This window comes from Suhomyces tanzawaensis (assembly GCF_001661415.1).
Source record: "Suhomyces tanzawaensis NRRL Y-17324 unplaced genomic scaffold CANTAscaffold_4, whole genome shotgun sequence".
Taxonomy (NCBI): domain Eukaryota; kingdom Fungi; phylum Ascomycota; class Pichiomycetes; order Serinales; family Debaryomycetaceae; genus Suhomyces; species Suhomyces tanzawaensis.
Window position 1 is genome coordinate 972,571 of NW_017963639.1, and position 14,040 is coordinate 986,610.

Sequence of the window (14,040 nt, forward strand, 5' to 3'; positions counted from 1 at the left end):
AAGATTGAAAGAATGGCCCACGGCATAAGGGTCAATTAGAATCATGAAATAGATGGTCAATTATCACCACACAATTCCAATATGGCCCTGTGGTCGATAATTGTCAAAACTAGATATTATTAAACTTCTTCAAAGTTCCTTTTTGGATGAATGAACAGTAAATACTTATGAATATTAAATTTTAATAGTAGAATAGAAGAACAATTTGATTAGCTTTCATTGCATAAAGTTTAGGACATCAGTAGCGAAATCCCATCCACTAACTAGAATGAGAAGATTCCTTCAATGTCTCGTTTTAAACATCAACTGAGTTGTTTGGCTCAAAAGATGATACAATGCAAAATCTGGTTCAATTCCACCCAAGCCTTACTTCTGCAGCTCAATTGTTCTAATCACGGTATCTTTACTTATTTTCAGGCGTATCCGATAGTGCAGAAAGTCATGTCTGCCTGCCAGACGAGTTGTAAAATTCACTTTGAATAACCAAAAATACCAATTACTATGACTAACATTAACGACTCTTAGCCCAAAAGATGTCGTGTTACTGCTTGGTCCTGAAATGTTCTTGATTTCCTTTAACGCATCCATCTCCTCCCAGTTTGCATCCCATGTAACATACTAAACTGCCTACCTAGCATAACAATCCATTGCGACTGTTCGCTCCTCCTAACTGTCCATCTTCGCCTCCAGCTCCTTCGTTCTCTGTTTCCTGTTCTTACACCATCACCATCCTGCCCAGACACTCTAAGCTTCCCTTTCACTGCTCTACCCAGTCGCAGTCGCTTTTGCAGCACCAGGCGCCACTAAATCCCCTCCAGCAACTTCTTGTCCAGCACTTCTCCTCCAACAATCCGACACTACTAGAGCTGCTACAGCCCAGCATCCACTACACTTGCTTGCCCTCCACCCTTCAAGCCCTCTTTCCACCAACACATCCTGTTCTGGCGAACCACTCGCAACCACACGGTGATTATCACATTCACTGCGCACTATAAATGAGGAGAAACGGGCAATCTACGAGCCACTCGACCATGTCTCGATCACCCAACCCCAACTCAACTAGCTGGCTACCGTTGTGGAACAGCTCTGTCAACAACTCGGCAGTTTCAGTCAATTCAGACCCGTTGCCAGACAAAGAACCGCTGGTGTCTCGACCATCATCGCCCTCCAAGGAACACCGAGACTCGACTTCGGAAGCAAAGCCGGCAATGGAACCCCAAGACCGCAAGAGAAAGTACAGCGCCACCAAGCCGTTGAAGCAGAAAGGCTCTACCAACTCGCTTGCCTCAATGACCACTGGCAACTGGTTAACGTGGACTTCCAGAACAAGGGAGAACCAGCTCTCTGAGGACAACGAGGATCCCGTGGAAGAAGAGGAGGAAGTCCCTGAAGACGAAGAAGGTGTGAACGACGACGACGACTACATCCCTGACGATAATGGCGACGAGATCGACGAACAATACTCCAAGGACCGCAAGAAAAGTGGTCCGTCATCGTGGACCTTCTGGAACAGCGACAACAACGACCAAAACCAGGCCAAGGAACACAAAACAAGCTTGTCCAACACTATTGTCAACTCTACTCCCTCGATTCCATCCAAGCAGGATATCCTTGGCCCTGGCCCCTCCAAGCCCAAAAAGGTTGATAAGGCCAACGATGAAGACTCAACGTCCCCGCCTCCCGAGAGCGGGCAAGATGACGCCGTGTTATACAAGCCACATGATAAAACTGCTCAGTTCAATCAGATCAATACCCACAAGAATGAAAACTTGAAGGAGAATGTTATTGTCCCCGATTGGAGTCTGTGTTTGCCAGCCCAAACCTCGACCTCTTTGAACTCAACCTTGGCATCGTCAATCTTTGGCAATTCGTCTACGTCAAACCAAAACAACGCTCAAGAGTCGAAAATGGATCTCAAGAACTGGAGAAACTTCATCCATCAATTATCTTCAAAGTTAGGTTTCAGCAGTCAATCCTTAACGAGTGTTGTGTCGTCCACTGATGAAGAGGCTGATTCGAAGGAAAAGGTAGAGAAGGAGTTTAATCTTCTTTATGAAAAGACATACCGTCTCTATGGAAGATCTTTAGAAAAGCTCCCCTCGCACAAGAGAGCTTGCTTGCCCAACTACAACAAATTTTACACCAACAATGATGAGGAAGAGACTTACAAATTTGATCAGCAAACCCAACTTGAAGAAGATATCAATGACCCCAACTCTATTTCCATCTCAAATGATCCAATGGGTAACTTATTGATCAATCACAACTCGCGTAGTTCTAAGCATCACAAATCAGATGTGGTCTCATACAAATCAGGCCCCTTGAAGAAGATCAAGAAAATTCTTATCATAGGTGTTCATGGGTTTTTTCCTACAAAGATGATAAGGCCTATTATAGGCTCGCCCAAGGGTACTTCACTTAAATTTGCTAATGAGGCCGAAAAGGGGATCATTAGGTATTGTATTGAGAACAACTTGATCAACGAGAACGATGCCAATAGTATTAGTATACAAAAGATTGCGCTTGAAAAAGAGGGCAAGATTTTTGATAGAGTGGATTTCTTCACCAAGATTCTTCAAAAATGGCAACAAGAACTAAATGAAAGTGACTTTATATTTATTGCTGCCCATTCACAAGGTGCAGTGGTATCAATCATTCTTTTAGCTAAGCTCATTAGTATGGGTATTTTGAAGGATCCTATCAGAAAGAGAATAGGTATCCTAGGAATGGCTGGAATTAATAATGGTCCCTTTTACGGCAGCGACAAGTCATTCTTGATGAAAGCTTATTCTGCTATTGAGCACGACTCGTTAACCGAGTTGTTTGAATTTACAAAATTCACAAGCGAACAGTCATTGGTCTACAAACAGTCGATTCAAGTAATTGTGAATGCTAATGTCAAAGTTTGTTTTATAGGGTCCATCAACGACCAGTTGGTTCCATTATACTCGGCACTTGCTTCCCATGTCTACCACCCAAATATTTATCGCGCATGCTACATTGACCATTCCTCGCTGACCCCATTATTTATTCAAAAGTTGGTCTCTTTGTGTTGCCATTTACAAAACCTTGGATACTTCGATAACAATGTGCTCAAGGAATTAAGCACTTCATTGGCGGGTCTGATGACAGGGGGAGGCCATTCCAAGATCTACAATGATGGTAAGGTGTATGACTTGGNTATCAAATTTGTTTTGGATACTGATGATATTGTCATTCCTTCAAAACTGTTAGTTGTAAGGAATGATTCAAAAACCATAGATACCAGCGAAGGAACATCCAATGGCCAAGTGGTAGGATCAATAGCAACAGACAAACTTGTCACCAGTGGGATCGGGACATATGGATCTACACAAGATAATGGGGAGCTTGAAGCAGCCAATATCCCTGTGACAAACCAAGTGTACATTAAAGAATACAACGTGGGCAAGATTGGTACCAACCCATTTATCTTACCTTGGTGCTTACGAGGTCTTTTGTTCAATATTGAGAAAAATTGGCCCAATAACAATAAGTTGTTAGTGGTTGACAGTGGAAAGGACTTGGGCAGAAATGGCTACGACGAGATCAATGATCTCTATGACCTGTTCGACAACTGGAGGCCTGATTCTAAGGTGTTAAGGGAGCTCAAGTTCAGGTTGAACGGAATGCGAGCCAGTAAATTGTGATCTGGGAGAGCACAACACAACGAATGCAGGTCAGGAATTGAAGGTCTTCGCCGATAAGGTTGGATTGGTAACAAGTCCAAATTGTGGGCTGGATCTCTTCGCTACCTGCCACATCTACTTCCAGGTGAGTGAGCCTAGGTAACAAGTCAATCACATCCTCTTTAGTTCATTTCTGGTATATGAATATTTTAGTTCGGACTATTTAAATACACTTACTACATCTACTACAAAGATACTAGTGATAATGATACACTGTATGGAGACAAAGAAGAGTAATTTGGTCAGGATAATCAATCGATTGAAAGTATTCAAGACTCCGTCCGTCCAGAAGGATGTTCCGGGTACGGAATAAATTTCGTGATATGCTGAGAAACAAGAATTGTACTAATATTGGTAATAAGGGCTAGCAGCAAAACGTTGATATTCTAAGGGGACATATTCTTATCCGGGTCTTAAGCGGAATTTCCATTGCTTAGACCACTTATTCTTATTAATCTTGTAGCACCTAGCACACTACTCCTCAATTATCCGTTATATCACTTATCATACGAACAAAAAACCACTATACACAATCTGAGGTGCTACACAACACAAGCACGTCACCGGGCACTGCTATACTTCTGGTAATCTTACAGGTTTCAGTCTAACACCTCGACATCCTCCTCTCGATAATTATTAGCCAAGGAGTTAATTATGGCAATTAATACCAGTGTTTCGTACGCAGTTACTGTGTTCCCTCAAGGTATTGCCCTCCATGGTATCTGATAGTAATTGATTTGTTATCTACGCCTGTGGGTCCTAAATTAGACCACTAGTTAGCGGCGTCCAAGCATCGTGAGCAGAAGATTTAGTAAAGATATTTGAATCCTTACATTTCCGAGCTGTTCACTCCCATCATTCATTCTTCTGGGATCTTTCTGGAACTAGCCATTGTGGGCACATTTTTGCATTCTACATTGACACCGCCATATTGTTTGAATCAGACCAACTACAGCTAAAACTTTAATGCAACCACAGATATGCTTCTAGGCGGTGGATCTACCTTTGATTTCGGGCTCTGGATACGGTGTGGTTTGTGCCTTCACCACCATCCAAATTGTACAAAACAACAGCTCAAATCCGAAAGAAACACTCTCCTGACCCACTCAATACCAGCTTGCCATACTGGCACCCATAGCAAAGCCGTTCAAGCTTCATCGAATGAGCATCCACCGTATTGAATATCCCACACTACTGAGAATGGCGCTTTTATCATGAGCGGCCACGTGATGCCCTCCACCATGGAACGCGTTTCTAAACAAGCTGCTCTACCATCGCCAGATCAACAGTCCCTCTGTACTACGCCAACCTATCCTTATCTAGTGTCCTTCAGTCACGAGACTTGTATGCCCAGACTCCAACTCTCGGCATGAACTCCAAAGGCTTTGTAGGCGAAAATGAACCACTATTTTCACCTCTCGATCAGCCAGAACAGACCCCAGACACTTCAGACCACTCCACAGATGAACACACAGACAATGCAGACAGCATTGGCCCCGCAGGCTTCTCCCAGCATGACAAAAGCATGGTGACCAAGCTTTTGAGCGGTCCTTCTACGGTATCAGAGGTGTCTCAGCTCTACCATCTAACACCCAGTGAGATTGCCGCCAAAGTGGTGTCTCTGGAGCATACGAACCAAACAGTATCGATGAAGCTTCAGGTTCACAGTCAACTCTATGGGAAATGTGCTTCTGATCTGGTGGGAAAATCACCCGAAGAATTGAACCCAGAATACATCTCCATCATTGCAGACTTGGCCCAGGATGACTGGAGCAAGCTCGAAATCGAAAAGTTGTTTTCCATTGTATTGCATGACTTGACCAGCAAGGGAATAGGCTCCCTTGCCTCAAAAACGACAGAGCAAGTGTTAGAGGCTGCAGGCAAATTTCCCATCATTCCATGGACAAGCGGTGAAATCAGCCTCATTAAGTTAGCGAATCAAGAAGATACCAAAGCCCTGAACCTACTCTTCTACCTTCCGTATAGACTGCAAGAGTCCATAGAAAGGGCCAGGGCTGCGTTTTTGTCGGCTCCATCGTCCGAAGACTACTACAACATAAACAGTGAATTCAACAAGAAGCTAATAGTTCAATGCATGGAGTCCGATCTATCTTTGGATGCCCTTGTGTCCACATTTCAAAATATCCCCTTTGACCAAATTGTGGAAAAGATTCGCCTGTTGGGTGATCTTGATTGTGGTGAGCTTACTGTTGGAGAAAAGCACACCTTGAAAAACTGCATATCTAATGGCCAATCCATAGGTCATATATACTTGAGTCTTCCTTGTAGATCAAGGAGTTACGTTGGCTCAAAATACAAAGAAATGGAGTATGTATCTTCCAGGAAAACCAAGTTCAAAAGTCATGAAGAACGGTTAATTTATGAAGCCAAATGGGTGATGTTCACCAGTGGCGAATCTTCAACTCGAAGAGCAAGGAAAAGGCATAGCGATCAGGATATCGAACAGTTGGAACAAGATTTGATCCAAAATAAATCGAAACCAAAAGAAAAGGTCGAACTTACACCTGAGCAAATAGCTGAACGAGAACTCCGTAAGGAAAAGAGGAAACAAATGCTACTTGAGAAACAAGAACAAAAACGGATACAAAGAAAAGTTTTGAGAGAACTGTTGGAACAAAGACGGCTTCAAGGTTTAACCCGACCTCGGAGAGATGTGCAAAACTCTTCTCTAAAATCCCTTCTTGCTGGCTCACAACACTTTCAATCAGTTATCGGTGATAAAAAGGTGGTTGAGCAGGGCCAAAAACGGAAGCGCATCCAGGCAGACCATTACAGACCTGAGATTGAAATCAAGAAGACTCTACTTAAAACTAGACCTAGGCAAGCTCATAAAATTGCTATTAAAAAGGCGTTAAAATTAACACATGGTGAATCGACCAAGAAATTGGTAAAGAAACTGGAAAAGCCAAAAAAGCCAAAGCTGATGAAGGGCGAACAGATAGATAATTTTTCCAGTTCTGAAACTCCAATAAAGACGGAGGATGAAGAGGATGATCAAGAAGACTATGTATCTCCGTTTGATCCTACTGATATTAATTCAGATACCTTGGTGCCGCTTAATGGCCGAGAATTATTCGAATCTGGATTCTACTCTAGCCAAACTATCACGAACATCAATTATGTCAATGGGGATGGAACTGGGGAGAGTTCACATCTGATTATGACAAGTTTGGACGACTCCATATTGGCTGAGGATGACTTAGCTGTCCATATTGTGCAGAATCATTCCAAGAATTATCGGTCATTACCCATCTCATTTCCACCCATGGAATGCAGTGAATCAAGCGAAGAGTTTGCTGAGTCCTTTAATAGACTAAGGAATATTGTCAGAGTAAGATTTCTCGTTCATCCACAACATAGTGAACTGTTTCTATTAGCTGCTCCCAAGAGTAATGAATTGGATCCCATTTACGAAATCATTAAACTCTTCATGATTCACTACACATTATACTTTTCACACTCTCCAGTATTGAAAAAGATAATCACTGAAGACTATTGCGAAACCTTGGAAAGATCTGTTGAGGAGAACGACTTCGGCATGTTTATGTCTGTTATCGACAAGTGGAATTTGCTTATGCTTGAATTATCTCCTAATTCAGAAGAGCTAGTGCAAATTCTGACTGATAAAGATTTAAATCCTGAAGTAAGGGAGTTTCTTGGAAAAGAGGAAGTCAAGAGGCCTACTCTGCACGAATTAAAATTGGCGGTATTTTTTGAAGAGATCACCAAGGAATACCCTAGTCCACTGTTTCAAATAGTACGTGGAGGAAGTAATTCGCATACGAATGAAGAGATGACTCGAGATGGAGTCCACATTCCTGTTTCGGTAACAAGGGAAGAAACACCCATAAAACCCAAAGAATATAATGCGGCATTCTTCAGCAGACTCCTGGAAATGACAAGTATCTCTCGTTTCACGATGCAACAAATCTTACTTCGAGTCTATTCAAGAATTGTCTCTACTGATTCCAAGAAATTAAGATCCTATAAAGCGTTCACTGCAGAAGTATATGGTGAGTTGTTGCCGTCCTTTACTAGCGAAGTGTTAGAAAAAGTGCTGTTGACGCCTAACCAAAATTTCTATGACTTAGGTTCTGGTGTTGGAAACACAACCTTCCAAGCAGCATTGGAGTTCGGTGCTCGTATCAGTGGGGGGTGCGAGCTCATGGATCATGCTTCAAAGTTGACCAAGTTGCAAGAGGGTTTAATCCAGAAGCATTTAAAGGTCCTAGGCTTAAAGCAACTCGAACTTGATTTCGCGTTACTGCAAAGTTTTGTTGCTAATGAAAATGTTAGACAGAGTGTGTTGAATAGTGATGTCCTCATTATCAATAACTATCTTTTCGATGTCAATTTGAACACCGATGTTGGACGACTTCTCCACGGGTTAAAAGCGGGAACTAAAATCATCAGTTTAAGAAATTTCATCCGTCCAAGATACAAAGCCACTGGTGACACCATTTTCGATAGATTGACAGTTGAGGAGCACGAGATGAGTGATTTTCTTTCAGTGAGTTGGACGGCCAACAAGGTGCCGTATTTTATCTCCACTGTTCAAGAGAACATTGTTCCAGAATACTTGGGCCGTGATGATAGTCCTGAAAATTGTGGGTCTGTAAAGGTTGAGTATAATGAATTGGCGCAGTTGGCAAACTAAACGTCCATATTGATTATTTGCCAAGGCATCATGTACCAATTTGTTGAATAATAGAGAATTTAGCTTCTATGAACTATGCTCTCTTCTCTTGTATTATACTGATCAATGCTTCTAAAATTTGATCTCTTTGCTAGCTCGCTGGCATTGTTTGTATTATAAATAAATTGTATATTACAACTGATTATCCTAATGATTATTGTCGTTATCACATATTGTACACTAATTTACTGATTGACTACTTATGAATGGTCATGCATCTTGCTGGTAAGCTTCTTGTGATGTCTGAGAATCTACTGTATCTGACACTCGAAAAGTTCGCTAAGTTCAACACTTCGGTGTACTAACTTGAGTCAGCAATCAAGCAGACAACTTGCTCTTTTTCTCTTGATTTCCATTCACTTCGTCATTTATCCGTTTACCGTTACCATTGGGCTCAACTGATCCTGGCCTAGAGCTTGGTGTAGACACTTTAGTCTTTTTCTTCGCGGCGGCAGGCCCCTCCATCTCTCTCGTGATTGCAAGCAAAAGAGTATTGATTCTTCTACCAATCTCCTGTGGTGTTCTCGACAACATGTACCAGTCAAACTTGAACAAATCACTAGCCATAATCTCTTCCTTTACTTTTTCACTTAAATTCTCACTGAAGAGGCCAAACTTGTGGACGCAACATAAAATGAATCTGTCTTCTGTCTTCGAGTACACCCTCTTGGAATTGTTGGGAGGGTATTGAATCTTAAGATCCTCGAATGGATCAGCAACCAATTCCATCTTTAATGCCAAAAACTTTTGTTGGTTCATCAACTTGGTATACTTCTTTTCACTTGATTCAATCTGCGTCAAGTACTTGTCGTAGCCTTCAATGCGCTTATAATCTTCCCAAAATTTCTTCACATACTTCTCTGTATCCTCTTTCGTCTTATTACCTAACGCTTCTGCAATCTTCTCATAATTATCTCTACCGTATTTTGCAGATGCATGTATGAAATTGGTGAAGTCTCTTCTAGACCAATTGTGAAAACTTTCGGCTAAAAGCTTGGCTTTGAGCTCATTTTCTTCCTCAGTAAGAGGAACCACTTCATCGACCTTCTTTTGCTCTCTTGCCCGCTTTTGTTCACGACTTACGTCCTGTTTGTATTCTTCTGCCAAAAATTCTTCGTCGCTATCACCAAAATCACCAACAGTAAACCTATAGCCTATTTCTTTCTTAAATGCAAGTTGTTCCCTTTCAAGCAATTCTGGAAGTCCTTGAGGGAAGAATTGATGATCCTGTATGTTGTATAACTTAGGGGCTCTGGGTAAGCGTGCTGAATTGCTTGATGCTGAAGGAATCTTTAGCACATCCTTATAGTAGTTATCAATAGAGTAAACATTCTCTTTTCTTTCTCTCTTAGAAGGATTGATCCATGCGAAACCTAATTTTCCTGAATTCTCCTTTTTTGCGAAGTTTTGTCCATTCCATTCGTAAGTCGATGAGTCAGAAGTGAAGTTTTGAAGATCGTCAAGTCCAAGCTGTCCGAACTTGGCATTCAAATTTGCTGTCTTTTCGGCTCCTCTCTGCAAGATTGCTTCGATATCATCATCTAAAATGGTAGACTGTCCCTTCTTTGCTTCGAATACTTCCTTTGCACCATGCTGAATCATTCCAACCAAATCATCCTTAGAATTACCAACATTATTGTTACTATTGGTTTGTCTACCTTGTTGGATAACAAGCTGGTCCAACCTTAATTTTTGTGCAGCTCTCTCCAAAACTTTCTCTTCAATAGCATTTTCGGTGACAAATCTGTACACTTTAACTTGCTTTTTCTGTCCAATTCTGTGTGCTCTATCCATGGCCTGTAAATCTGCTTGCGGGTTCCAATCCGAATCGAACAAAATGACAATGTCGGCTGTAGTTAAATTGATACCCAATCCACCCGCTCTGGTGGTCAACAAGAACAAAAACTTGTCCGAGTCAGGAGCATTATAATCATCAATTGCTTGAATTCTGTCTTCATGTGAAGTTGAGCCGTCAATTCTGCAATACTCGTAATCTCTGAAATAACAGTAATCTTCGAGAATATCCAATAATCTAGACATTTGAGAAAAGATCAACACTCTTGACCCTTCCTTTTTGAATTTCTGGAGCATCTTATCTAAGATAATCATCTTACCTGCGTTAAATACCAAGTGCTCGTCTGTCGTGAAAGGTGGACCTGGCTCTGCGCCATCGAACAAGTATGGATGATTGCAACATTTTCTCAATTGCATCACAATATTAAGTAACCTGGTCTTTCCTTCTCTCTTTCCAACTGCACCATTAACTGCATCGATATCTTTGTCTAACAATTTTTTGTACCACTCAACCTGCATTGCAGTCATACCGATATACACGTTTGTCTCTATCTTTGGAAGCAAGGACTTTTCCACGTCTGCCTTGACTCTTCTTAATAAAAATGGACTAAGAAGTTGATGCAATTGCTGCACTACTTTGTCTTGGTTTTTCTCTTTTGCATCTTCATCTCCTCCCTGATTCTCGAACCATTCATCAAACACTTCGGAATCTCCAAACACATCCGGAAGCAAAAAATTCAACAAGGCCCATAATTCGTGAAGATTGTTCTGCAAAGGCGTCCCTGTGATTAATAGCCTATTTTTCGAGTAGAATAATCTGATGATTTGTGAAAGCGAACTATCCTCATTCTTGATTCTGTGTGCTTCATCCACAACGATATATTCCCATCTGAATTTTTTCAAATGGGATTTTTCTCTGATGACCATTTCAAAGGAAGTGATCAACACGTCAAAATCTGCCTCCAACAATTTATTTTGGATGATTTCGTTTCTTTCCTCTTTGTTTCCCTGCAAGACCACGGCATTCACCTCTGGTGTCCACTTTGCGAATTCCCTTCTCCAGTTATCAAGGGTGGACTTGGGTACAATCACAATGAACGGGCCATCCACGTTTTTGATGTAACGAAGGTACCCCAAAAACGAGATTGTCTGGAGCGTCTTCCCAAGACCCATTTCGTCGGCTAGAATACCACTTAGCCTATTTTCGTAGAGGGAAATCAACCAATTGAGCCCTTGGATCTGGTACTCTCTGAGGACACCCTCTTGCACGTAAGAGGGAGACTCGGTCAACACGGTGGGCTGGTGGTCCTCGTCGTCCTGGTGCTCCTCGTCCTCTAGCAACTCGGCGTCCTCTTCCTTCTCGGTCTTTCTCCGCCTTCCCTTGGTCTTTTTGGTTTGTACAAACGAGGTTTTGTTATCGATCTCGCGGATCTTTCTCTTGAACAGAGCATCCTTGGACGCGTTGAGGTCGATAAAGTAGCGGAACAACGGCGTCAAGTTCAACAAGTACTTGAACCGCTTGGTGGAGTCGTCCACGTCGTTCTGCTTGGCGATTTTGGGGTCCACATCGAGGAGGAACCGCTTCTTGCGCTGGGCGTGTGTTTCTGGTTTGGAGGTGCCGTTCGACACAGCGGGATCCGCAGGAGAAACATCTTCTACCGGGTCCACATCGTCGTTCTTTCTGCGTCCCCTTCGGCGACGGTTGTCAGTCATAGTGGTGTGGCTGAGAAGAAGGTGTTGTTGTTGAGAATTGCCAGTAGGAGCAATTTGTCAATCGCACCCATCTATATACAATACCGGAGAACCGGCGAAAAACTATATTGACGCGATAACGATAAAAAGTTACTATTCTCTAGTGGGCGGTACCAAGCACCTGAGCAGGGCCAGCCAGGCGTGTGGGTACTCGTTACAACACCACGTTATTGGCTAGCAAGCCCCAGTCGATTTTGTCACGGTTGTTAGCGTGGAGCCACGAGTTGCACTTCTTGAACACCTGCAGATCAAAAAACCCTCTTCTGGCAGAAAGAGGCGATGGATGCACGGTTTTTAGCACCAAGAACCGGGGATTCTGGTGGAGCGAAGGATCCACCTTGGCCACCCGTAGTTGTGCAGGCGTTCCCCACGCCATGATGACAAAGCCCAGGCCCTTGGCGGCGTGGTGGTCGATGGCCACCCTGATCACCTGCTCGGTGAAAGTCTCCCATCCCTGCTTGGCGTGGCTGTTGGCCTTATGGCACTCGACTGTCAACACAGCATTGAGCATTAGTACTCCCCTCTGGGCCCATTTGGTTAAGTTACCACCGCCTGGGTGGCCCTGCTTTTGCAACACGGCGTATTCTGGGATTTCAAAGTTGGGATAGTCGATGTGGATGGTTTTGTAGATGTTGAGGAGCGACGGAGGTGGCCTTGTGGGCTCAAGCACCGAGAACGCCAACCCGTGAGCCTGGTTGTGGTTGTGGTACGGGTCCTGGCCCAAGATCAAGCACTTGACGTTGGGCAACGGCGTGTAGTGAGACCACGAGTAGATGTCGTGGGGCTTGGGGAACACGGTTTTGGATCCCTGGGTTTGGAGGAACCGTTTCAACTGGAGGAAGTACGGCTTGGTGAGCTCCTTGTGGAGTGGCCCTAACCACGACTCGTGCAAGGTGTCGATTTCGAGCTGGAGGAGCGCCTGTTGCTCGGGAGTGAGCGACAGCACCCATTTCTCCTTGTCAAAAGCGCCGATTTTCGGAGTATGGACACCCTTCGAGGCATTTGGGGCCGATTTGGTGGCCAGTCCCCTGTGAACAGGTTCGTTGGTGTCCTTTGTGCTGGGATTGGTGTGGTCTGCTGCCAATTCAGTAGTTGCACCATTCTCCACGGCCAGACGCGATTCGGGCGTGATTTGTGGAGTAATTGGTTCTTTGGATGGCTTCTGATGCTTAAAGAAGTCTGTGATGAGCTTTTTGGGCCTCGTTGGTGGGGAATCGTTTGGTCTCTTCATGGCCTGTGACGCGTGTTAAGCGAGAATAATTGTCTGTTACTGCGAAAAAGACTGTTTCTAGAAGGAAATGAAAAAGATACAATTCTCGATAATTCGGAAAAGGTCTGTGTGACTAGTTGGGTTATTCAAGTATAGCCATCGGGTGTTTCTGGTCCAGCTGGTGAATTTTAACCGTATGTTCGGATTAAAGGGAGCATTCAGCGATAGTTGGGCAGAAACAGTATTATTCAGTAATATCTTAGGTAGTAATTCGAGGAGTTTGGGCAAGAATGACTCAGTAAGTATGGCATCATCATGGATACACTTGTTGAAATAATATTACTCAGCAATTTTGGAAGAAACGGGAGAACACTAATTAATTAGTATCTAAGGGAAATGGCAAGGAAGTACTTTGAGTAGATTAAGCAGAAATAGTATTGCTAATAGTAATTTAGCCAGGCAAATATTGCTCTGACAATGTACTGAATTATAAGTTTTCTATTTGTTTAATGTGATTCGAAAGGATTTGGCCATCAGATAGTAAAAATCAATCAAAGAGACTTAAACAGTAGCATCTGTTTGAGGTCTGGGAGCATTATTGTATTTGGCAGTTTCTTGCGGTCTATTATCTATATATTGGTAAGCTCGACAGGTGTTCTCTTGGCCAAATGATGCCGCAAATGATACCGAACCGAGGCGTCTTGCAAGACTAGCAGGCGATGAGCTCGTTCCTTCGGAATCTGGTGGGGTCTGGACCCTCCGTGGTGAGCCAGGTGCGCCACAAGCAGCTGGAATTAATAGCCGGAAAGATGGCAGCGGAAATAACAAAGAAGGATTATGATCAGCTGATAACCAATAAG

General features: G+C 43.1%; 4 protein-coding genes across 4 annotated transcripts; 2 read left to right on the forward strand and 2 right to left on the reverse strand.

Moving 5' to 3' along the window:
- Positions 1 to 1,289: 1,289 nt before the first annotated feature.
- Positions 1,290 to 3,668, forward strand: CANTADRAFT_90387 (uncharacterized protein; the record flags this gene model as incomplete). Its single annotated transcript, XM_020211686.1, has 1 exon — positions 1,290 to 3,668. The coding sequence occupies one exon, from the start codon at positions 1,290 to 1,292 to the stop codon at positions 3,666 to 3,668; it is 2,379 nt and encodes a 792-aa protein (XP_020064421.1).
- Positions 3,669 to 5,076: 1,408 nt separating this feature from the next.
- Positions 5,077 to 8,385, forward strand: DOT1 (histone methyltransferase; the record flags this gene model as incomplete). The annotated part of the gene is made up of 2 exons (XM_020211687.1): positions 5,077 to 5,302; positions 5,459 to 8,385. The coding sequence occupies 2 exons, from the start codon at positions 5,077 to 5,079 to the stop codon at positions 8,383 to 8,385; spliced, it is 3,153 nt and encodes a 1,050-aa protein (XP_020064422.1).
- A 357-nt stretch (positions 8,386 to 8,742) lies between these two features.
- ISW2 (DNA translocase) lies at positions 8,743 to 11,931 on the reverse strand (the record flags this gene model as incomplete). Its single annotated transcript, XM_020209924.1, has 1 exon — positions 8,743 to 11,931. One exon carries the CDS (start codon positions 11,929 to 11,931, stop codon positions 8,743 to 8,745), a length of 3,189 nt encoding a protein of 1,062 aa, XP_020064423.1.
- A 129-nt stretch (positions 11,932 to 12,060) lies between these two features.
- Positions 12,061 to 13,650, reverse strand: CANTADRAFT_26270 (uracil-DNA glycosylase). Its single transcript, XM_020207714.1, has one exon. It carries the CDS (start codon positions 13,199 to 13,201, stop codon positions 12,125 to 12,127), a length of 1,077 nt encoding a protein of 358 aa, XP_020064424.1. The 5' UTR covers positions 13,202 to 13,650; the 3' UTR covers positions 12,061 to 12,124.
- Positions 13,651 to 14,040: the final 390 nt, after the last annotated feature.